Below are 26,448 nucleotides of genomic sequence, written 5' to 3' on the forward strand. Positions count from 1 at the left end.
GCACAGAATCAAATTTAACGTGATGATTCTTCTGTGCTGTCACTGGTTACCGGGCTTCAAAAATCAACTTGCTATACTCGGGAACCCAGTTCAATTACAGGCAACTGCCTGGATTCCAACCCATGCCCTCAGAATTCTAACCTTTGACCCAAGCAGCCACTTCATGTCCATATCGACAACCACAAATCAAAATGCAATCTAATAAACACACAGAGCTCTAATCTTGTAGAGTAGGGATTAACAACCTACAGTCCTCGATTCAATTTAATCTGGGTCCACATTATGTCTACCACTTCAAAACAGCCAAAAAATGAAATTTGTTCATCACTACGACTACCTGAGCCACACTAATGGGGTAAGAGGGACATTTCTGACCCGGAAACAACGCCGTGTTTTTTATTTTATGCCACAACAAGAACCTCTTTCAGTGGCAGAAGTGACTAAGCTGTGTGTGCTAATGTGTGGCCAAAGGTATCTGTAGTCGGCACCGACTGAACAATTCACTGAAACAACAGCAGCAACCGCCACTGCCCTGTCGACCCACCATCACTTGACCACCGCCGCTGGTCACACCCCTTCCCCGTGGCCAGCCACGCACCTGCATGAGCTGCTGCTTGAGCTTCTGCACCTCGGAGATGTTGAGCTCGCTGAGCAGGTCCGACACGAGTCCCGGCGCCTTGCGGTACATTGCCTTGCCGTAGTCGCCGTTCAGCTTGTGCGACTGCCCGTTGCTGGCCAGCTCCTCGCTGCCGGCGCTGGAATCCAGCGCCGACGAGCCGTTGCTCTCGTCTCCGAGCTTGAGGCCGTCCAGCGAGATGTTGCTCAGGTGCGCCACCGCGGCGGCCACGGCGGCAGCGGCGGCGCCTGGCCCGCCGGGGGCGGCATAGAGCGAGTCGCCGTTGCCGTGGCCCTTGGCGGCAAGCTCCTTGCGCAGCGCGTTCTTCTGCTCGCGCTCCGTCTTGAGCGCGTCCAGGGCTTCCTCCAGCTGGCGCTCGCCGATCTCCTTGAGACGCAAAGACTCCTCCAGCTGGCTCTGTAGGAACTCCACCTCCTCCTCCAGACGCTTGATTTCGTGCTTGACGCTCTCAAACTCCACCTGGTTGAGACGTGATGTGCGGGAAGGGGGCAAGGGCGATGGGGCAGGAATGACAAATGAGGTGTGGCAGGGTCAACAGACAGAACACTCAATCCATGAGCGTGAAAAAAAGTTAAACCTGTCAATTAGTTTTTGTTCGATTTGGTACAATTGAAATCTTGGGTACGGATTTGGTGTGAGTAGATGGTCTCAGACCAGCCACCAATGATTTATATGCAGACCCAGACTTGTTTAGAGACCCACAGACTCACACAGCCTGAGCTGAGTTTAAACCAATTATACAGAGATCCATAGACTTGCATAGAGACTCACATACACCAAGCTGAGATTAAACCAGCCTCTCTCAAGCATCGTAGGTTGACGGTCTGAGGCTGGTCACCACTGACTCGCACAACAGACCTATAACCTTGCATAGGGGACCCGCCGCAGACTCGCAAAGCCCGAGCCAGGATCGCTCCACGGCCGCGCACAGCCCACCTGGTTCTCCTTGAGCGTGGACACCTGCTTCTGCAGCGAGATGTTCTCCTCCTCCAGCTCGGTGTAGTCCTGCAAGAGCCGCGCCTCGCGGAACTTGTACTCCTTGATCTCGTCGCGCAGGCGCGAGCGTTGCAGCTCCAGAATCTCGATGTTCTGCACCGAGACGCAACGCGCTCATCAGCACAGCACGGGTCATCCGTTTGTACCTTCCATGCTCAGTCATCGCTTTGTTGCTCGTCAATATTTTAGATTATTTCAAGTGTTCATTCGTTGGTTCATTTGTTCATTCATCCATTCATTTAAGGATTGTGGTGGTCATTAATGTATTACATAATTCGTGTATTTACTCATTGTTATTCATGTTTTCATTGATCTTAGTTAATTCCTCCATTCAATTGATGTTTGCCGAGTTAATGATTTATAAATGTGCTCCATCATGCATTCAATCACTTGTCTATTCAACAATTCCTTCGTGCAGTTATTCGTGAATTATGATACATGTGGGGCGGTTGGAGATGCCCACAACATTTTGTTTTTTAATGCGTGAGACATGGTGGGGTGGGGGCTAGTGGGGGGGCTAAGGTTCTATTTGGCAAGAGTGTTTAGAGCCGGGGTTCGCTTTGCCTCGGTATCATTTGGATGAGGATTTAGTATCAGGCCAGCCTAGCTGGATTAGGCTTGGGCCTAGCAAGTTCTGCTTTTTCACTTTGGAATCACCCATTCCTTCTGACACATTGCAGGTCGGGGCTGACATTACCACAGGACAACCATGTGGCGGGTACAAATGCGTGGTGGTCGTAACGGTGCGGCGGGCGGGTGGGGGGTGGAGGCGGGCGGAGCGAGTGCTACCTCTCGCTGCTCGACGAACACGGCGGCGAGGCGCTCATTCTCGCTCAGCGTGTTGGAGAGCGCCGCGCGGTTGGCCTTGAGCTCGGAGCTCAGCTCCAGCGCCTGCGCGTGGTGCGCCGCCTCCTTGGAGGCGTTCTCCCGCAGCAGGCTCTCCTCGCGGCTCTCCCCGTCCTCCGCCACGCGCCGCTGCTTCGTGCACACCTGCCCAAACGCCTGCCACAAGCGGGGGTGGGGAGGAGGGAGCGGGGGGGGGTGGTTGCGGGGCAATGGGGAAACGAGGTATTAGCGGAGAAACTTTTACCGCAGTCGGATTATTGTACGTAGGCTTTCGTGACCAATATTACCATTCACAAGTGTATTTAGGATCAGATCGTAAAAGTGAAATGTGTCAGATATCTGGCAACTGCCCGATGATGCTGGTTGTAACTACCAGAGAAACGTCATCCTACTCAATTGTTAAATGTTACGTTGATTGCTCTCCAACAAAAACACACCAGTAGTGCTGCTGAGGCAGAAATAAGAACGCACGTTTGTTCACTTGACAACACTTTGTCAATTGGCGGCATCGGGTGGAGGAGGGATGACAACATGACATTTTACTCATGCGGTCTGACAAAAACAATCTATTTTGCATCATTTTTCACGATGGTCATGTAATGGTCAACGCCCTTTATAGTTCACTCAAGTTGAGGAGGCCCATTTATATTTTAATCACAATATGATGGCATTTGACCAAGTCACCCACAATGTGCCCAATCCTGTCAGGTCTCGGAAGTTAAGCCGAGTTGAGCCTGGCAAGTGCTTGGATGGGTGACCCACCACGTCCAAAAGACAGATGTAGTGGGCACTGTTGACAGTAGAGGGCAGTGCAGCAAATCCAATGTTACTCAGCACTCCTCCCCACTTTCTAGCCACACTGACCACGATGGTGAAGTATGGTCCAATATCGCTCATGACCCAGACGACGTGGGGAGGAGGCCCCCATCCAGCAGTGAATTGAAACAAAATTGCTGTACAGGCACATGTGCCACACTCTTTCACATGGCCGATTTCTCAAGCCAACAATAACACACTCCAATGCAAATGTATCCACCGATGACCTAACCACGCAAGCATTTAAAAGTTTTACAAACTTGGAACAGCATTCGCAATGAGTCAAAGCATTCGCACTGAGTCATAGCAAGCATGAACGGCAACAACACGAATTTAATTAATAAATTACAGCACGTAGCAAAACAATGCGAGGTGGTCATTCCGCTAAAATTCCGTTGCAGTAACGCTGCGCGGTGGAGGAGGGTGAGAGTGATGGCGCAATGGCTCACACAGTCGGCGACATGAACCCGGCGATCCCGAGTTCAACTCCCAGCCAAGGCGTTTTTACACCTAACACATGCGTTGAAGCCTTTCCCCAAGTACTGCAGTATCCTCCCGGCATGCACAGCACACACTCATTGAAGTGCTAAAACATTCCAATGTAGCAAGGCCCTTTGTGAAAAAGTATTGAGACTCGGCGATGCTTTTCTGGTCAAATAAATGGGTTTTCAAACAAATGCTGTTAGGTTTTCTCCTGGTGCTCCGGTGTCCTCAAACATGTAAACACTCATTAGTTGGCCAATAACACCTTAATATATAGAGGATCGTAGAGCTTTGGAGGGAATTTGGCACCGCCTACTCCCTTCATTCTCTCTCTCTCTTCGAGAGTGAGCAAATACTGTTCGGAGCATTACAAGTTATAATTATGATCGTCATTAAATGACAGTAATATTGTTATCAGCAATATTATTGCCTGGGGCAGACTGGTGGCGCGGTGGTTATCGCATTGTGCTTGGAACAAGACATCCAGAGCTCAATTACCAGCCACAGTAAATTTGTATTCATAAACATATTTTATCTGGATAAACCCTCGAAGACAAAACATCTCCAGGGTGTCCAGCAAATAGTACATAGCAAACATGTAATGGCACAATTAACTTCTATCTAATGAGTCCTTCATGAAATCTGAACTGGTCCTGGGCTTCCTCCTTTCACCAAACCATACTGACCAGAAGGGGAGGCCTTGATCCAGCAGTGTAACAATTGACACCCACATCCCCTTCATAAATATAGATTTTCTCGTCTCATTTGCATTATTTCTCACTTCTTTTGGCGTCGTTTGTACGCTTTTGGCTAGCTCGGTGACCCTACACCGTCATTTTATCCACGTATAAATTCCGCAATTGGTAGATAATTGCTTTTTACCTACACACACGACTCGATGGGTGCACCCCGCAAGCAAGAGAATCGATTGCAATCGCTGCATCGTTAACGTCCAGCAGATACCGTCAAGCCTCCACGAGACCAGAGGACAGCTGGAACGATCCGCAATTTGTGTAAAAAATGCCAACGCAGCCAAGGCAGGCCCTCTCCCAAACTGTAAATCTGACGTCGGCAATCAATGCGAACATTACCGGCCATCTGCAAGATGACGCAGGTGAAACAGTTGTGGATTCACTCTTCAACACACCGGTGGGCTAAAGTAGTGAACTATTTGTCTTTTGTCAACGTGACACTTTTTTGCTGATTGGCCGTGTCAGGTGGTGGAGGGTTACGACACATTTATAAATAACGCGATCTAACCCAAAAACGTTTATTATGAATAATATTGGTCGCGAAAGCCTACTACATGTTAAACTGACGTCTACTAAACTTGCACGCGTGGTTGAAAAGCGTTCTGAATTTTCTCGGGTATTCATGATGATTAAAGACGTAACGTGGTAACAAACCAACGGCAGCTGGGACTGCCCAAGTGAAATGAAACGCGATGACGAAATGCGTCTGCGCACACTGCGTGCGCTCACGAGCCACACAGACACCGTATGAGGTACGGTTTGATACGTTTCAGATAAGTAAATTAATAATAATATAATTAACAACACAAACTCGGCACACTCATTAATAACACTTCCATAAAAGAAAAGATATGTATAATTGCATTTTGGGCAATGGGCCTTCTGCATAAGCACATAAAACCCACACATTATGTGCTTATTACTATAATGATTTGCTTTAAGGCAGTGTTATTTATGCGTGCGTTGCGTTTTTTGTTCATTGTGCTTGTGCACCATTGCCAACACAGCAGCATGACCAAATTATTTCTTCATTAAGAATGTTTTCTTCACACAAACGTAACATTTGTTTTTAAGCCCATGAGTCTATCGGCGACGTTTGTTTAAAGCAGCAACACCCTCGGACTGGTTTCAACTTGTTGAGTCTCATCAGCAGTCAGACCTGATGGATATTCATTTCATCGTTACAATGTTTCATCGTGATATCTCACACATAGACGACATTGTCATTGAGTGACCTATGTAAATTATATATTAAGATCCATGTTTGTAACTACAAAAAAATAAACAATGGAAATCGGAAGCCCCCAAAAATTATGAAATTGCAGGTTGCGTGAAACTTACAAATATATATAATCCCCTATGAGTGACCCCAGTAATTTGCTGCCATGTAATGTGACACAAATGCCAATATTCAGAGCAAGAAAAGCGTACTCTCAAAAGCCCACTCCCGCTTGCAGTCATTGCTACGGATTACGTTTGGTGCGTAATTGTTAAAACACAGACACCGGGCGTAGATTCAAGTTTCAAAAGCATCATCCATTATTGTGACCGGTGAGCGAATCTTTAACAAACGAGCGCAGCAGTTCAAACGCAGTCAGGAAGTTTCGCTGTCAGGCCGCTGCGGGCGTGTGACTCAGGCAGACATCGCTAAGCGAGGCCATCTCTCCCTGACACCCCCCAGGCAATATCAGGATTGGCACGCAGCCCAGAAGCGTCAGGTAACAAACGTGAGCTCACCCCTAGCTCACTTCCAAAACCCACGCTGCCGTTTTATTGCGTGTGTTGTAATGTGCAGCAAATAACACGGGTTCGTGTCAACACTGATAAGGTGGCTCTGCCTGCCAGACAATGACAACCTCTCTTCTGTGCGTTTTCTCGCCTTGACGTTTCGCTTCGCGTGCTGGGAGCTTCTCCTGGGACTCCCGGGAAGTTCTTAGGACTTTCCCCAAGGAGGAGCTCACAGCACGTCGAGTGACACGTGCACGTCGCACCCAAAGAATGCACGAAAACGACGCAAAATCACAGTGGAGCAGAGATCGCAAACGGGTTTTGATTCCTTACCCGTACCCGGCCGCACCAGGGTCGCAAACGGGTACCCGTACCCGGCCGGGTATGGGTACCCCTACGCTACCCGTACCCTACCCGAAATGAGTGACAAACGGTTACTCACCGGTGACTCACGGCCTACCCGTACTCGTACCCGGCCGCACCAGGGTCGCAAACGGGTACCCGTACCCGGCCGGGTACGGGTAGCCGGGTATCGGGTAGGGTACGGGTATCGGGTACCCGGTTGCGACCTCTGCAGTGGAGGAGGGCAGGGCAGCAGCACAAACGTGACAACCTCCACGGCAGTAATAGCAACCTCCATTTGCGTGGGTCCACTCGTCTTCTCTGTGCCATTTCATGTAATGGCGTCCAGTTCATCTACGTGGCTTCATCATTTTTGAACTCGCAGACTCGCGCGAATTCCGCACAGCGGTTTTATGGAGCCCAAATCCCGCGGTGACCGGGGTTGATACCGCGTCAACTGCTCTGAGCCAGCACAGTCAAGATCCGGGTTTTGGATCACCTGTGATTAGACAGGGTAAAAACGATGCCAAATATACACGAGGGTACCACGAAAAAAAGTTTGTTGTTTTCAACAATCATGCCACGTAGTTGCACGAATGTTTCTGCTCAACTTAAACCACTGCAAGGTTAAAGAGACCCCCTCAATATGTACTGGTTGCTCAACAGATGCAAATGCATTGCAGTCACGACACAGTATAGAGGCATAGGTTGCAGAGAAAAGGAGGTTGTCAAGAGCAGTCTGTAAGTATGCACGGATTAGAGTGACATTATCAGCTGTTGAATTTAGACCTAAAGCACCAAATTGAAAGGAGGATGTGATCCAAAGAAAAACTAAACTTCACTTTCCCATCTGCATATTGTGGGACACCCCAATAGATATATTTAAATCAGCCTTGGGTGTCATTATAGAACTCCAGCGACATTCCTCCCATAAAGTGAAATACAAATTTACATTTCTAGTGTGTTTAAATGCCACCGCATCTCCAGATGCTTTATAGAAGGGGGGGAAATAATAAAAACGTTAGCAATTTGCACATGAAAGCAAATGGAGTCTCAAGTCGTGACTTGAACACGAGCAACCACGCAAAGTTCAACAGAATTCCAGACAACGGGAGCAGAGAAGGATGCCTGTGGAAGAAAGCGGGTCTAGTGCTGCGTGAGCGGAGACAACGTGCCGGGGGGTAGATTGATGTGCTCTGTAAAAACAGTCACGTGACGAGGTGAAGTATGACGCAGCGCCTGACCACGATTTTATAGTCTGTTTATTGTTCAATTGATGAGGGTTCAAATTTCCAAGTCAGATTGGGCCACACACACGAGGTGACGTACCTAGAGGAGAGAGATGCTACAACATGGGACCTCCGATGCCAGTATCACAATATTAGAAGAGGTTTTACCCTTTCTGGCAATAAAACAGGTGTTAAGATGTTACAACACCAGACAGAAACCCTTGGCAATGAATCCTGTCTGCATTAACCACACGTACTTGTGGTGAACATGCAAAAAAAACCATTCTCTGATAATCATATATGCATTGTCTTTGAAACTGATTGGTCCACACCAGAGACAGCTTTCTTTAGAGCCTAGTCTCAAAGAGTGTTAGACCAGAGGACACCAAAAGGTAAACAGCATAAAGACAATGCACTATCAGGTCATTGAGAACTCGGGGTGAGCAGCTACATCATGGGGCCTCCTTGCCAGTATCAAAATATAAAATGTTTTAGATGCTTCTAAGAGCGTCTTTCTTTTATTTCATACATTCCATTTCTGGGAACTGACAATCCTATTTGATTGCAAGGCAACACGCTCTCTGCCAGACATATGAGAAGTGCCCCATCCCCTGCGAGAGAGAGTCCTATTAAAAGAAGGAGCTGTGGTAACGCTCACAGCAATGAGAGCCTGGGCTCGATTTTCACCCGACTGTTCTCTCCCTGCTCTGCATGGAATCTTCTGGTTCTCCCGTTTTCCTCCCAAAGCTAAAAAGACATCCACTGTAATTGGTATTGGCCAAAAACGACCCAATGCTGAGAAATTCCGTGGAAATTACTCAATTGGGATTACAAACAGCGGCAACATTTCCTCCCGACTGCAAAAAACTTGGCAGGACTATCCTAAAAAAGACAGAGTCCTGAGACTCAGCGAGGTTTTCCTGGTTGAACAAGGATAAAAATAAAATAAATAACTGCCTTCGGAAACACGAGAACACCATTTTCCGTCGCCATTCTCTGACACCACGGGATCGTGCACTGCTTGCTACTCGAGCACCGAAAGGGCATCGATTCGTCTTTTGACATTATGCCGATGTCCCTAATGGGGATAAAACACTCCGCGAAAATAAAAAGTGACCATCAACCCAAATCCCAGGCCTAAACAACCGCTGCCGCCACCTCCTAGGACTTTGACTCGGGCAGCCAGGCAAGCAGTCAACTTTGCCCCCTCCAAACGGATGAGCCACAGAGGAAGGGCTGATGTAAGTGGCAACACAGTGCAGGCAATCATATGAAGGCAAATGGTTTATATACAGCAACACCTCCGCTAGCCACACTAATAAGGGAGAGCCCTGGTCCAATGAGCGCTGATATTCGGCTAGCTGCCAAACCAATTAAGATGGATTTAATAAACCACAAACTACCCTGAATACCTTTGGTATAAAAAAACATTGAATTGTAATACATTTACTCCACGCGAAACTCTGTGTCCAAGTGGCTGTGTACTAACCATTGAGCAAGGCGTTTGTTTTCCAAGGGGTATAAACAAGCAGAAACCACAAACAAGGAAGAACGGACAGCAACAGAGACGCAAACAGGGAGGAACGGAGAACAAGAGAGAAAAACACGGAGAAACAGAAAGTGAGAGACAACACAGAGGAACAAGAGACATGACTACAGCACAGGGAGCTACAGGACACACAATTGCAAAAAGTGTAGTCACCTACTGGGTGAGTTGCTGCACTGCAGTTCCAAGTGGTGCAGAGATATCTTATTATTTGGGCAGCACTGGGTCTGGCTAAATGAAATCTGGCTAGCCGGGATCTGGCTCGCCAAGGTTTTACTGGAGGCCGATTTTCAGATTTTTAAAATAATAAAAATGGCAAAAAAATCTGGAATACATCCCGAGCATACATTACCAGTTGGCCTGTGGCTGCATCTCTGGCACTACAGCTGTACTGCCTGCTGCACGTATTTCATTCTCTACTTCTATTACCTGAAATCAACAGGGAAGTTCAACCTCTATAGGCCCCGCTCCTAACCCTTCATGCACCGCCCCCCTTACTCCTTAGGCCCTACCTCGTCCTGATTAGGTTTTTCCTCTTTCAGCTCCTCTTTAGGACCTGCCACCTTCTTTAGGACCTGCCACCTTCTTATTTAGGCACCACTCCTTCCCCTAGACACAAGGTTGGGCTTGTTTGGGTATTGGTAGGAGTTCTGGAATGGGGGGGGGCAGTGTTCGCATGCAGCAGTAGTTGTGATGGGCAGGGACAGCAGACAGGTAAGGGTGGGGCGGCTTCACCATGACCAACATCTCTCCGAGCTATGTAATAATAGATTATTGGATTCAGTGGACATCGCAAATTAGTGGCCAACTGAGATACCAATTAGAGTGTGTAAGCAAGATAAATGTGGGTCTCCGTGATCCACACTATCCGTTGCAGCATCATCGCCAGTGCGCCCATCGCCGGTTCTCACAGAACCTCTAGCCACGGTGCTGGCTGCTGCTTCCCCCACTGGCTGTGGCCCTTGTTGTTAATTTCAAACGGCCGATCGTTCGCTCGGCAAAGGATGCCGCAGATTTCCAAGGCCCCGTGTTTCCGTCTTGCCACGGAGCGGCAAGCTCGCCTGCGCTCCTAATTAGCTTGCGCGCGTAGCAACCCAAACGACAGGGGGGGGAAAAAACCCACGCTAGAAGCGGATTAAATGTGCAACAAACTACTACACGCCATTCATTAATAAACGTGTGTGAATTTCGTTATTACACGTTCGCCTTGTGACGGTCAAATCGATGGATTTTTTTTATTCTTAGAGCTAGAATTTAGCCAAATTAACTACAGAATCAACTCCAATGTGATGTTTTAGAGATATGATATTTATGAATAGCAATTCGTATCATGTAGGTTTATTTAGGGTGGAGCAGTGTGCTTTAAATCCGGAGTACCTAGTTCGATTCCCACCCATGGCTAACATTTGTTTCAAGTTAATTATATTTAACTAGGTGAGAACAGTGGATTGACAGAGCAACAAAAAAAATCATTTAATTATCGTTTTTAATTATTACTCTGGGTAATGGCACATGTTTGGAGGGGTTTTGTTTAAGCACAACGAATCTTTATGTGACGTGTTTATTTGAAGCCTTGTAACGGGCCATGGATTTGTGGATTAAAATTGATTATCATCTTGAAGAATGTTCCGTCTCGTCCGATTTTCTCAGAAAGCGTGCCAATGCCGCCGTTGCAATGCAGCAAAATGGCCAAAGTGATGCGTTTCGGCCATTTCATATAAACTGTAATTTGGACGGTGACTCACGGATCGAATTACGTGTGTAAATAATTCACTATATTCTCCGATTCGCATGTTACTTTAAATCCACGGTGGCAAGATGTTAACTACCTCGCCTGATATACAGGAGGTCGTGGGTTCGATCCCGACCCTGACGGCTCTCTATTTGGAGGTTGCGTGTTCTCCTCTTGGTCGTGTGGATTTTGCGATTGGTCCCCCCGGTTTTTCCCTCCACATTTAGAATCAACACGCGTTTATAGTATTTGGCTGTGATACATTTCCGCGTCATAAGCCACTTCGTGATTTGAAGCTTTCGTGACTGCAGGAATCCATACTCTTTGGTTCTTTCGGTAAAGTCACGTAGGTAGAAATAAACAACTCACGACGTTTCGATCGCAACACAAGCGAACTTCATCAAGGTGGGACAACCACAGCATTTTCGCTTATGCTGCGATTGAAACGTCGTTATTTGTTTATTTCTACCTACGTGACTTTACCGAAAGAACCAAAGAGTATAAGCCACTTCGTTGAGCTTTCACATGCGGCCAGGTGGCTTCTGAAAATAAGCTATATAGCTCAGTGGGTCTCACCTGGTAAAATAAAAAGAGTTTAGTAAAACAGTTTATGAAATCCACTCTCTCTCCGGCCTCTGTCCAAGAAGAAGGGTCATTGGCCAGAATGTTGCCTATGTTTTGTTCCTTTAAAGGCCACGGTGTAATTGACGAACGTGTTTTTGTTGTTAATTGTGCACCACTGCCAGCACAGCAGCATCAGCAAATAATTTGTTAAATAATATTATGTTCCTGCACGCAAAGATAACATTGTTTGTTGAGTCTCATCGGCCAAGCCTGCTAATGCAGAAGCATCGCCAAATAATTTGAACAAATGATTAGTAAGCAAGGAACACATGGATTAGAGAATATGTGCAAGTTTCAAGTTTAGTTTAACAATGTGCAAACTCAAGATACCAGGATAGCCTCATTTGCAAGAGTGACCCACTAATAGGTGGCGATGAACACTATGTATAGTCCTAATTTGAGAAATTAGTAATTTGCGGGTAAGTAAAACAATTTGCCAATGTGCACGTTAAAGAGGTGATATTAACCGTGAAGGAGAGTAAGTCGGCTTGTGCCGGTCATGTCGCTAGAAGGGACGATGGCTGGTGGTCGAGATGAATGACAGAGTAGCAGGTGAAGGAGGAAACACGCCCAAGAGGACGTCGTCCTCCGCGGACATGGAATGATGACAGCAGCTCGTGTGCAGGAGCAAGATGGATTCCTGCATCAGTTGACCGCGAGAAATTGACACCCTGGGGAGGTTTACATCCAGCAGTAGATAGATGATATCTGGTGATGGTGTGTTCATTTCTATATCTAAATCAGTTCCAAGCGTCCCGTAAAATTACGTCACTTCCGTGTTGCCACCCACATTTTGAATCCCTCCTCTCTCTCCGCCGCCCACTGTCAAAACAGACACGGCTCCTTTGCTCCCGTTTCTGTCTTATTTTTACGTCCTTTTCCTCTTATTTCCAATTCCTTCTCTTCTCTCTTCCCTTTTCCCATACATTACATTCTTGACCCTATTTCCATTCCCGTAGTGTGCCAGTGGTACAAAGTTCCTCGTATCACGATATATCCTATAGATATACACACCAATACTCATTCTATCTGTACCGCAACATGAAAAAGATGAACCTCTGTGTGATTCAGATCATGTGAATTCATCAAACCGCAGAGATAGAAAATAATTTGAGGCCTAACTTTTGTCATACCACCCCCTAACTGCCAACTTAATACGAAACCATCCAACCGTCACGATGAACACATCGGACGCCTTGAGACTCATCCAATTTACACTGTAGGCTCTTCACATCCTCAACATATCGCATATATCGCAATGCACACAGTGCAAAATACACCGCATTGCTGCATTCGGGACCTAATTGACTTAGTGGTTGAAAAATCCAACAGCCACTCGCCGACTCGCTCGCTCACCTTGCCGGCGAGGTAATAACAACGCGTCGAAAATAAAGGATAGTGTTTTTGGCAGCGCTCATCCATCACATTAAATATTCAAATCGCCAAGCCGCACTTGGACCGCGGATTCGTCAGCCACAATTTTAACCACCGCAAAGACGCTTTCAGGAACAAAGCGAAGACACCAAAATGTTCCTTCGATCGGGGATATTTTTTATAAATATAGATTGTCATTTCCCAACCCAAATTTATCCTGATTGTGTGCTATTGGCGCCGTGTCACGGGACGACATGTCTATTTGGAAATATCACAGAGAAGTGTTACCCTGCGTGTTAAAGAATGGCCCATGGAACTGGATATCACAGAGCCACCTCTGAAAACCCTTAAAACGGTCTTTGGTTCTCTAACATAGAGGGAAGCACTTTCTCACTTGCTCTGCAGATATGAATGATGTTCATCACATGACAGTCAGTACAGTGTTTTAATTATCACAACTGGACGTTGGCCAAATAAAGTGCACCGTCAACTCTCCACACGCGATAACCTGGTGTAATTGGAGGTGATCAAAACCTGGATTAGAACCCAGGATCTCAGTGGTACCACCTCAACTCTGATCTGCTGGATATTTTCTTTCAGTAAAAAGAAAATACACTGCAAGTCACACGCCCAAGCGTTTCTGGTAAACACATGGCGTGTGCGTCTATGTACGGACACAGAGAAGAATGAGCTTAAGTGAGGAATTCCACCAAACAGCTGACCAACAGCTGTCTGTGTTCGAGCTGGGACACTGCGTTCGGAAAACAGACAATTCCTTCCGTGGCTTTGATCAGTGAAGATCACCAACAGATGAACATGAGGCCATAAAATTTTCTCAAACACCAACTTAAAAAGTGTTCCAAGTCTGGCCATGCAAACCGACAGCAGCGAAACAAATAGACAACCATAAAACCCAATTTCGTCCTCATTAGGAATCATCGAAACAGCACAATCATCAATTTACAGCCCTGTGCATCCGGGAGCCCATATATGGCGAGGGCTTACCTCCACACTGCAGGGACCTCCATTTCGCACTTGCTTGAAAGCAATAATAATTAAAACATAACACTTTCTGGAACGATGTGAAATGCCATTGCAACGGAAAAATGAGTGGAAACTGGAAAATATAATTTCACATGGGTTTTTTTTTTACGTGCAGTCATTGGTGAAATGGGCTGAGACCATCGACTTGCTGCACTGGAGAATTAAGGTTTCATCACGGAGTGGTGACTGAACCCCAGATTAAAACCATGAGATCTCAGTTGTAGCGGCTCAATGTCCGTCACCCCAGAGCCACCAAGCCACCTCTGGATAATGCAGAATTACGAAACAACCAAATATGCTGAGCTGTCAGTTTGCTATGACGTGGCAAGCAAGATCTTTGGCGATCTCTGACTGTATGCCTGTTGGGTTCTCTGTGGGTACTCTGGTGTCCCTACCACATCATAAAGAACAACATTGGAGGTAGCTCAGCACTCCGATCTTACATTTACATGCAAATTTCATCTCTAGCCCCGCCCACTTCGCTTGTGACCCTTGGGCTACACCCAACTCAAACCTTTATAACATCCTGCCTCAGCAGCTCTCTATTTTTTTCACCTAATGACGATTGCTTGTGTTGCGATTGAAACGACGTGATATTTTTATTATTTTTTCTATCTACGTGGCTTTACCGAAAGACCCAAAGAATATGAATTCCTGCAGTCACGGAAGCTTTAAGTCAAGATTATCTACCTAATAAGGAATTGGACAAACATCCAATGTAAGGCTAACTGAGATCAAATTTAATTATTATTTCTCCTCTGGTGCCCTCGTAGTCTGTAACTCCCATCCCCCAGCCATCTATGCTGTCGACCCCCGGCAAGTGTTCAAATACAGTCTCAATACCTTTCTCTTCTCCTCCCCCTATGCCCGACTGCTTCTCTCTCTATAAAAAATGGCCGCTCTTTCTGCACAGCACTTTAAGATGTGGTCGCATTCAGACGCTATACATATATCCACATTGTGTTGTATTGTACCGAGTCGCACAGAGATAGATCCATAGGCTCCCAAAAAATCCCACGGACTTGCAGAGACCGATAAAAACTCACACAGACTCTCATAGACACAGAGACCTATGACTGTCTCTCTGTACATATAATATAAACAGGCCCAATGTTTCAGCACAGCGTCTAGGAATGCGGTGGCATATAGACACTACCGAAATCCACATTGTGTTGTACAGTAATCGAACTGCACCATCACCCCACTGACCACTACCACCCCAGACGGCCATAGCGATGATGTGAACATGATGCAGGGCTGCAAATCCCATCCTCGACATTTGGTCAATCGCGATGCTCCCAACGCCAAACCCGTAATGCAGGGCCCTCCCCCGAGGTTCCCTTAAGTGCTATACAACACCAGCAGCAGAAGCGCCGCACAGTGAGTTATGTCCTAATTGCACCGCTGTCGTTGACCGGGCAGCCTGCGATTCGCATTACGCTGCATCTTTAAATAAATATGAAATAACCATTTATTTTTTGGGTTTGTCTGTCGTATGCACTTGTGCGCTGCTGGAAATAGTCTCCATCGGGACAGTATCTCTGAGACGGCACCACCAAAAATCCTGGGGTTCAAATCGGTGTCAGCCACCTGCGATTAAAATGGGTTCACAAGCTCTTGTCTATTTTTGTACATGATAGCATCAATATGTTCAGGCGCTACATGTGAATGTCGAGGTCTGTTAGCCACGACGAGAGGACTTCAGGAAGGAGTTTGTGTAGTCTTGCTATTTCTCCTCCGTTGACGGAGCACAGACTAGTGCTTTATGACTGCACAAATTAAAATGAAACAATAAGTCATTATTACATTGAGTTTTTCGATTAATTCTGCATACTGCAGCCGCGGACTAGGTTTGGTTGCCATGTAACAAGCGCCTCTATAGCAGAGCTTGCGGATAAGGTGCACCACCTGCTTCGTGTGGTCAGACGCACCGCCCAAAAAAGCATGAGAGCCACACGAAGGAGAACTCGGCAGTAGTTCTGTCGATTCAACTTCTCGAGGCCATTTTCGTCTCTCCGCCTGGAAGAAGGGCCATTGCCCGAAAAAATTTACGATACATTTTATTTTAGACCAGTGCTGTTGCCCGAATGTGCACAACCATTGTTATCTGTGCTCGTGCATCACTGCCAACAGCAGTGTCACACGTTTTCCAGTGAGAGCTCGCAATGGGAATTTTTGAGGTCTCATGACGTGACACTGATAGCGCAATTGCAAGATAATTGCGGACAACACTTTTGTTTTTTAAACAGGCTAAACACAGACCACTGTTGCCCCACAGGCAAAAACTGCTTTTTTATCGTAACTGACCCCAGGTCTGTATGGCAGTGGTTCCAAGAATTCAGTCTTGCTTGTGCAAACAAATATGTAAACAATCGACATGACTTCCCTTCCCCCGCCCAGCACCCCATTTCCAAACAACTAATATATGATTGAAAATCCCAGCATAACATACAAGGCAACAATGCCGCCGGCAGTGGCACACGGAACGCGATTCGACGCTGGCAGCGATTCAAACCCGGCGTTAGAGTAAGGCAGAGGCTGCGTGTAAAGCAGCCGTGACGTGCTAATCGTACAGCGCCAACCTTAACCTCCGCCGCGTGTAGTTCACTCAAAAACTGTACTGGGCGGCGCGCAATGATTCAACCTTCAGTCTGTGACCCCGTCGGATCTCGCAAATAAAGCGGGGTTAAGCCTGGATAGCGCTTGGATGGGTGACCACAATGTATTCCAGGTTTAGGGGAGCGTGGCCCTTGTGACAACGCACGGCTAGATCAGGGTCACTCCCAAAGCCTGCGTGGGTCGTGGAAGTTATTTGACATCCCCGCGCTGACGGTCAGTGCGGGTTGGTGAGGGCGGGCAGCATAAACACTGGAACATAGAAGTACAGTACAAGAATGGCTGTACTGCAAACCACGACGCAGTCCCAAAGCTGCTGATGACAACCTGTTTGTGAATGGTGGTCACCCGTAAAAACACTATCCAGGCTCAAACCCGCATAGCTTCTGAGATCTGAAAAGATCAAGCGCTATTCTGAGTGATTTCGTCATCGGCCAAGTCAACACAGACTTCCTTATAATCAAGCGTGCCCCCACGCTACACGAGATTTATACATTGGCATCAACACGCTTACTGTACTCTCTTGATCATGAGACTAATGTCTTACCCCGTGTTTTAAATCAAAAGTTGAGAGTGTGTCTTACAATCTGGTGTGTGTGTGTGTTCGACCAAATGTTTTATAACTTTCATGACACCGGGCGCAAGTTTTGGGCGTGCATCCTACTTTGAGGCATCTTATAATCCAGAGAACATGGTGTTAATGGGCTAACTAGGAGCCGTTGCATAACCTTTCAACACCACAACAATTAACGGACCCAGCTTGATGATTGCGCAACGACGGATTGCACCAAGGTGGCAGACTCTTAGATAGGCGTCATCTCAGCGGGAATTCGTGCAGCACTTTAAGAGCGCACGGAAAAGGTAGCATGCATAATTGACGAGAGCGGGGCGCATTACCCATGCACGTTTGCAAAAAAAGTGAAGGTCATTGTCAGATTTGCTATTGATCCCAAAGAGCAAGACGCCACATGCCGCGAGGTTTGCGGGAAGGGTCGTGCTTTCCAAAACGTTTCCGATTACAGGAGCGATGATCGCCAAGGTCTTCACGGTTTGGCACAGGGCCATGGTGCCACATTGTCGACAATGTGTAGCGACGTGCTTCATCACGTGCAATATACCGTTTTATTTCCTAGTTACACGACTACCTGCACAGATGTGGACAAAGCAGATAATTTATGCTATTTCAAGAGCGATTTTGGTTCCGCGAAAAATCAATCAGGTGTGGGGACCTTGCCTTAGGCATGCATCACCATTAGGGGTACGACTATTCAATACGTTAATATCGATTCCTAAGCTCAAGATATTCAATGCGGTAGACTTCACCATCGTCATCAGCCATTGTCTATCCACTGTTGGATCAAGGCCTCCTCACGCCGTCCCCAACCTCAAAGGTCGCGTGGCAGAATTACCCATCCCACTCATGCAAAATAACTGATCTCATCGCTCTGTCTCCGTGGTGGGCACATTCTTCTACGCTTGTCCTCCTTTGGCTCCCATTCTGTCAACAATCTCATCCCCTGGCTATCACACCCTGGCGCTTACAACTGCAGAGCTCATTGCGATTACGCTGATTCCGCGTGCATTAGTGGTCATGGTGCGCCTTCAATCCCTCATCGACCAACACCCCTCCCCAGTCAAACACACTCTAACCTGACAAGTGACACACAAACACCGACTAGGAAACGCCAAATCCCGCACGGAGGTGTGACGTGAGGACTGGCGCTTCAAAAACCTTGCGCCGGCACTGCCACTAGGTTCACAGCTCCGTTACTTCCTCCTCGTGATCGTCGTCATCATCTCAGATTATGAACAAGCTTAGATTTGCTGACGATGAGTTATGACAACCAATGGAAGTGAACTTTAGAAAATAACTCAAACACTTAACAAAAGGCCACTGTGGAATGAGAAAAAAATGTGGCTCCTCCGTGTCCCAGCAGACTCCGCGCTCGGTATCCGTGACCCTAAGGCCATCGAGATAATAGCGGAGGGGGTAGCCTATGCTCGTCCATCTTTGATTCTCCACGCATCCACGGACACAAACGCGCCGTTGTATTTTTGGCCGTGACGCACACACAAAGCGGCTAACGGGGCCTGGGCGGATCCCGCTAGCACACCCGCACACCCGCCCGCCCTCTCGCTCGTCCACTCGCCCGTTCTTCCGTCCATGGGCGAGAATACCCATGGGATAGCGCAAGGGCGGTTCCTCTCCACCACAAAGGCGAGCATGAGGAAAGGAGGATGATGGTGGGGGGGGGGGTGAGTCCCATCACATGAGCAGCTGGCCGGACAAACACTGTTCGTCATGAGTGCTGCGTATGACCAGTCACTCTGATGCCAGATTGTTTGGAGGCAAAGGCAATGGCCAGCCATGCAAGTGCTCGCCGAGGTGCACGGGCAGCCAGTGTCCAGTACTATGATGGATGGCTAACCATGCAAGCAGCTAGACGTACAGATGGCAAGCCATATTAATTACTAGGGTATAGTTGAATAGCCACATTAATATACATGTGGACAAGACGGCTTAGCTCTACTACTAGTGGCTAGCATATAAATGGCATGGCCATATTTGTGGTTAGTACACAGATGGCTGGCCAAATGAGAAACTCCCATACATTGGGCTGGAAATATAAATGGCCGATTGTATAGAGCCACACACCTTGGCTGGATGCACAAATGATTGGCCAAGGATGAGTGAATGCCAACGCCTATGTAACTGTTGACACAGCTGATAACACAAAATAGCCTGAACAGACTGTTTGGATAAGTGCTATTAGCAAGCACCTATGAAGCCCGGAATGGCCAATACCACATCTGGCCATATTTGTCTCCCCAGTGTACTAAATTAAGGCTGAGTCGACCTCGGGGAGACCAAGGACCTGTTTAGATATTTGTCACCGATGTTGACTGCGAGCAAGAATCCAACTTTGTTCATCACGTTCGTAGCAGTGCGCTGACTCACAATCACAATATTTATTTATACTGGAGGAATCCGATGAGCTATAAAGCTCTTTCTCATAGATGCCCAGTAGATGAGAAGTGGTGCAGCCAAAACCACAGTACTACCGCGCCACCCTCCCCATTCTTTGTCTTCGCTGATAAGACACAACAACAACCGCCATTCGCCACTAAGTGTCGGTGACGTCACCACGACGCTTGTGCCAGGCCATGTGCACCTTGAGGCCACGTGAAGTGCTCACCGATCGGACTTTGCCCAGATCTTTGAAGGATTTGTGAGCTCCTCACACAATCCAGCCTGGTTATACCCAGGATGGATCGTAGGCAGGCCAGCCTAAATGTTTCTAACCGGCGAAGATGCTCCATTAGGGGGGTCCACGTTTCGCAAGCGTAGAGAAGGGAGGGAATGACCGTGGCCGAGAAGACCTGAAGCTTCGCGCGGAGCGACAGACCAGGTAAGACGCGCACACACACACACACCCACTTGAGACAATATAAACACTAAATAGCCACTTCAAGGAAGAGCAGCATGGCAATGCCTGGAGTAGGCAACAGAGTAGGTTTCTGGATGGATTTCTGAACAGCAAATTATTGTTGTTGTCTGCCCAGAAGTGCAGGGTTCCTTCGAATATCCCAGGGTTTCTCCAGCTTATGGAAAAATTGTTACAGGTCAAACGTTCTATGCAACACCATCCTAAAACTAATTTGTAACTCCGCAAGTTCCTTTGTTCCTAAAAGTTAATTATACACATTAAGTAGCTAGCTGGTTGCCAGGCCAGGATTTGTCGATCGTGTGCATTTAATTTAAACAATGGTGCAAAGTTTCTTAAGTCTTCTGGCCTATAGCAGTATAAATGGGTACACAAATCCAGACAATTGGGAGGCGCCAGTCACCTTCCTGGGAACACTTGGTTCACAGATGCAACGCGCTCGCGCTCATTGGCCGAGCATGATGTCACCCGCCCGGCGAGGGCTCTCGGCGGCTGTCTTAACGGTTCCGTTCGATAAGAACAAACGTCCGGGCCACCTTGTAGCGCCACGACAGAGCGCTCTGCCCCCACTAAACACACCCACCGGTGTTTTTTTTACTTTTACGTGTAATTCATGCGATAAGAGGCTAATTGGGTGTGCAGTCATCCAAAGTCAGATTCATCAACTGAGTAACGCTTTACAATTCACAGCTCTTCATCTGGATCTTTCTGCAGGAGGAATCCGATGAGCTATGAAGCTCTTTTTGACAGATCACGAATGGATGAAAGTCTTCCCACTACGCCTTTCGGCCATGGGGGTTACTTGACCATACTTCACCACCCTGGTCAGTGCGAGTTTGGAGAGGTGGCCAGAAATGGTTCAGACATCACTCGCCACTGATGTTAGCTGGGCTGCAATCACACTCAGGCATCGGGGTTCGAAGCGCAATTGCACTAACCATTGTGCAACTGCTCCAGCAAATATTAAAACCAGGTCCGATTACGTTGAGACTTACAGTAACATTTTTAAGGCATAACCACTCATAAAAAAAACCATACTGCAAATAGCGGAACCTCAACAAATCAAAGCAATCGCCATTGGAAATGAGAATTCCATTTTTAAAAATTCTGACATTTCATTTTTTTAAAGTAATTCTCATCAGGCTGAATGAGGTAAAGTGCAGTCTCCAACTCTTTACTATCCACCGTTGTCTGGACGTTCTCTTCATGTGCTATAAAGGGCCATTGGCCAAAATGTCGCCTATTATGTATTTTTCCTTTTAAGGCCGCACAGTGTTGCTGACGAATGCGGTGTGTTCGTTGTTACTCATTGTGCTTGTGCACCAGTGCCAACGCAGCAACATCACCAAAGAATGTTTAATCATCAGCCATGGTCAATCCACTGCTGGATGAAGGCCCCTCCCCAAGCTGCCACCATCTCTCAATATCCCGTGATGCAACAATCTGGGGATCGTTGGTTCGCAGATGTTTAACGATGACATCAGCCCATACGAGCTGATGTCATTGTTCCGTCTCCTTGGTGGATACAAAAACGAGTAGACCTATTTAAAATGTAAATTACATGTACAATTAAAATGTACATTTTAAACGAGATTACATAACAGCTTAAAAACATTTGCATTGGTATTGTCTGAATCTAGTCAATGGTACTCAGCTAAGGTCTGTCTGGCCCATGTAAAGGACAACTATGGACCCCCCTTGCTGGCGTCTCCCACAAACCTGAATATCCACAGATGAACACGAATACATAGTATGAATTTGGTGCATGTGGGTAGGAACTATTATTATCCGCAGAAAGAGCCAAAACTTTATTAACTTTTACACTACCGGGAAACCAATTCCGGCCAAATTTGAATCTTGGATTACAGGAAGAATCAGCTAAATAGGAATGATTGCGTATCGATTGGAGACAAAAAAAAACAGTGGGTTAACAGAGTTGTACGATACAGTGCTGTTATGGCACTGTGACTATTCCAGCTGGAACAAAGTTCAGAATAATCAACGTTTGCTTAAATATCTAAAGTCTACATTTGGGCTATTGGCAATTATACCAATCAGAGAGAGCCAAGGGGGCTGATTATGGGTGCTGAATTAATGATGGTGCCTGATAACTTGGGAGGTTTGTTTATAAGGTGATGCTTATTACATAACTGATGATGGTGCCGGATGCTGATGATGGTTATAATGCTGCTGATCATTATCATCATCACCCATCATATGAATGATGATCAAGCTGCTGCTGATGATTTGTTAATAATGACCACCTGGTTACTGATGATCAAGATTATGATTGTTCCCACTGGTGCTGATAATAGCAATAAAAAAGCTGATTAATACTTATCATGATCATCATGCTGATGATGATAAAAGTGATTATCAAAGTACTGCTGCTGTTCATGATTATAGTGGTAGTGAGTCATTCATGTTGTCCATTAATGCTGCTACTCATGATGATAATAACGATGATGGTAATCCATGTTGATGCCGATTATGATGATCGAAGTATTTTAATTATAATGCTGCTGATTGTAGTCAGCGTACTGTATATGCTAATGATGATGGTCAATTATGATGATGCTGACGAGTCATTGGTAAAGGTTCTTCTGCTGCTGCTGCTGATGATGATCGATTGTCATTCAGGAACACGCTTACACTTATTGATTATTATTAATGGTCATTTCTTATGTTGATACTGCTGCTGCCGATGATGATGTTCAATAACGGTGCTGCTGCTGTTAATAACGATGGCCATCTGTGATAATGACCCTTCATGATATTACTGCTGTTCAAGGTAATCATTAATGCCAATGCTTATGGTGATGCTGATAATACTGCAGTGCCCATTTCAACTGGAACTGTGCTGCTGATTAAACTGATGATGATCCTGATGATTAAACTGATGCTGCTGCTGCTGTTCCTGATGTTATGTGAATGCTGCTGCTGCTGCTACTTTCTTATACTGCTGATTCTGCTGCTGATGCTGCTATTGATTCTGCTGCTGATTCTGCTGCTGCTGCTGATTCTGCTGCTGATTCTGCTGCTGCTGATTCTGCTGCTGATGCTGCTGTTGATGCTGTTGGTACTGCTGCTGCCCGATGATAACTCAGATGTGACCGATACTGCTGAAGCTACGGACTGCTGCCGTCGATTCTAGGACTGCTGTTACTGCTGATGATGCCGTTTCTGCCAATTCCGCTGATGCTTCTAATACCGATGCCTGATGTTGCTTCTGTGCATGAGTCTGCTACTGCCAATTCTGTTGCTTCTGCTGCTGCCTGACGCAGCATCTGATTCTGCAGATTCTTCGCCTGCTGCTCATGATGCCGATGCAGCTATCGGATCCCCTCAGCGCACCGCCGTCCACCCCTCTCCCCAGCCCATACGCACCTCCTGCAGGTGCAGCAGCTCGTGTCTGATGGCTTCGTGCTCGGCCTCCAGCTCGTCGTATCTCGCCTGCACCGTCTGCCGCTCCTCCAGCACGGCCAGCCCGTACTCGGCAGCCTGCACCTTCTCCCGGCTCGCCTCGGACAGCTCGCGGCTCAGCCGGGTCACCTCGGCCCGCAGTGTCTCCACCTCGTCCGCGGACTCCATGCCGGCCGCCGGTTGTTCGTCTCCTTCGCCAGCAGTTGAAATGAAATCGAGAAAATTAACGAATTTTTTTGCCGTTTTATTTTTTTTAGGAACCCGATTTTAACGCCGTTGCGCGCTGCATTTTTTCCTCGAGCCTTTGCACATTTTTGTTTATTTTATTCGGTTCTATTTGTATGCTGTTTTGTTTTCAAGCCGGCAGCTGCATTCGAAACACGGAGCCGCAGTTGCATTCAGCCGCCATTTCCCGCGAAGCCGGCTCCAGTCACCGCTAACCCCGCCCACCTCGCCCCTGACCCCGCCCACCTCACCCCTGACCCCGCCCACCTCACCCCTGACCCCGCCCACCTCACCCCTGACCCCGCCCACCTCGCCCCTGACCCCGCTCCTGACCCCGCCCACCTCGCCCCTGACTCCGCCCATTTCGTCCCCGGACTCCGCCCACTTCGTCCCTGACCCCGCCCACCTCGCCCCTGACCCCGCCCACCTCGCCCCTGACCCCGCCCACCTCAACCGTTACCCCGCCCACCTGCGTCCGTTACCCCGCCCACCTCAACCGTTACACCGCCCACCTCGTCCGTTACACCACCCACCGCGTCCGTTACCCCGCCCACCTCAACCGTTACACCGCCCACCTCGTCCGTTACACCACCCACCGCGTCTGTTACCCCGCCCACCTCAACCGTTACCCCGCCCACCTGCGTCCGTTACCCCGCCCACCTCAACCGTTACACCGCCCACCTCGTCCGTTACACCACCCACCGCGTCCGTTACACCGCCCACCTCGTCCGTTACCCCGCCCACCTCAACCGTTACACCGCCCACCTCGTCCGTTACACCGCCCACCTCGTCCGTTACCCCGCCCACCTCAACCGTTACCCCGCCCACCTCAACCGTTACCCCGCCCACCTCGTCCGTTACCCCACCCACCTCGTCCGTTACCCCGCCCACCTCAACCGTTACCCCGCCCACCTCAACCGTTACCCCGCCCACCTCGTCCGTTACCCCACCCACCTCGTCCGTTGCTGTTCGCCTTTTGGCGTCCTCTGGTCTAATAACACCGTTTGAGACGAGGCTCAAAAGAAAGCGGTCTCTGGTGTGAAACAATCAGTTTCAAGGACAATGCATATACTATCAGACTCTTAGTTCTTTCGGTAAAGTCACGTAGGTAAAAAAATGAAATTAAAATAAATAAAAATAAAACAATAAAAATCACGACGTTTCGGAGGCAACACAAGCTTCCGTTTTCAGGTGAAACCGTCACAGCAAAATATCTGTACCTTTGCTGTGACGGTTTCACCTGAAGACTGAAGCTTGTGTTGCCTCCAAAACGTCGTGATTTTTATTGTTTTATTTTTATTTATTTTTATTTCATTTTTTTACCTACGTGACTTTACCGAAAGAACTAAGAGTATGAATCCTTGCAGTCACGAAAGCTTAAAATCTAGAATTATACTATCAGAGTTTCTGTTTTGTTTGCATTCTGACCACAAGTATTGTGGTTAATGCAGACAATTAATTGTTAAAGGTTACAGTTTGGTGTTTTAACATTTCAACACCTGTTTTGTTGGCAGAAAAAGGGGAAAACCTATTCTCATCTTTTGGTACTGGCAAAGGAGGTTCCATGTCGTATGAATTACTCTACATGGAGATACTGTTAGGTTGACACAACGAACACAAATGCACTCAACACGTTCGTCAGTAACACTGCTCGCCCTTTAAAGTAAACATATGAATCGGCAACGTTTTGGGCAAGTCTTCATAATAGCACTTAACATGGGTCCCAGACAGAGTGGATAAATATAATCAGAGTTAAAGACTGCACTTCTTTACACTATGGAGTCTGATGAGAATAACATATTTGGGGAAAAGATTCTGATCATTTTTGTTTAATAGAGTTATGAATAATGACATACTTATTAAAGGCAACTATTTTGTATTACTCGACAGTATAGACCACGACCATCACTCCCAGGCACTTCCGGTCGACAGGATTTTAAAACGTACATTTAAAAAATCATCAGCGTAGTTGTGGAGAATACTGTAGAAGTAAAAAAAAATAAGCAGACATACTATATCTCTTGATTTAAAGCTTTCGTGACTGCGGGGATTCATATTCTTGGTTCTTTCGGTAAAGTCACGTAGAAGGGAAATAAGAAAGAACCAAGAATATGAATCCTACATCTCCTTCATATATCTGTCCCTCTACGTAAAAACATGTTTTACATACTCTTAGGTTTTTTCGGTAAAGTCACGTAGGTAAAAAAATGAAATGAATAAAAGTAAAATAATGAAATAAAATGTTTTACATACTCTTAGTTCTCTCGGTAAAGTCACGTAGGTAAAAAATGAAATAAAAATTAATAAAAAATTATTTCATTTTTTACCTACGTGACTTTACCGAAAGAACTAAGAGTATGAATCCTTGCAGTCACGAAAGCTTCAAATCTATGTTTAACATACCCCATCAACCACACGGCTTTGTTGTTAGTGCAGCAATTGGTTCAAGGCGAGAACAACTGAACCGGTTTCGACTTTCAGTGCCTCATCAGTGGCAGTCAGGTTCAATCAATGCTGGTGAGCTGCCTGGTGAATAGCTGTCAACCCATACGGTTTACCCTATTATTGTACATGGAAATTGAGTTTTCA

The 26,448-nt window shown here is 47.0% G+C and overlaps 1 protein-coding gene across 6 annotated transcripts in view; it reads right to left on the reverse strand.

Moving 5' to 3' along the window:
* Positions 1–24,111, reverse strand: part of LOC133351742 (protein bicaudal D homolog 2-like) — a 55,933-nt gene extending 31,822 nt beyond the window's left edge. For 2 of the 6 annotated variants that reach the window (XM_061567211.1, XM_061567212.1), the window contains exons 1-4: positions 23,599–24,109; positions 2,423–2,635; positions 1,574–1,726; positions 599–1,096 (exon numbers count right to left, since the gene is read on the reverse strand). In XM_061567211.1, coding sequence (XP_061423195.1) covers positions 599–1,096; positions 1,574–1,726; positions 2,423–2,635; positions 23,599–23,802 — 1,068 coding nt within the window. In that variant the 5' untranslated portion in view covers positions 23,803–24,109. Of the gene's footprint in view, positions 1–598; positions 1,097–1,573; positions 1,727–2,422; positions 2,636–23,598 lie in introns of all 6 variants that reach the window. The other 4 variants (XM_061567214.1, XM_061567209.1, XM_061567210.1 and 1 more) reach the window with 4 other exon arrangements.
* Between the last annotated feature and the right edge of the window lie 2,337 nt (positions 24,112–26,448).

Source organism: Lethenteron reissneri, chromosome 38, assembly GCF_015708825.2.
Source record: "Lethenteron reissneri isolate LAM-NWPU_2019-01 chromosome 38, ASM1570882v1, whole genome shotgun sequence".
NCBI classification, from domain to species: domain Eukaryota; kingdom Metazoa; phylum Chordata; class Hyperoartia; order Petromyzontiformes; family Petromyzontidae; genus Lethenteron; species Lethenteron reissneri.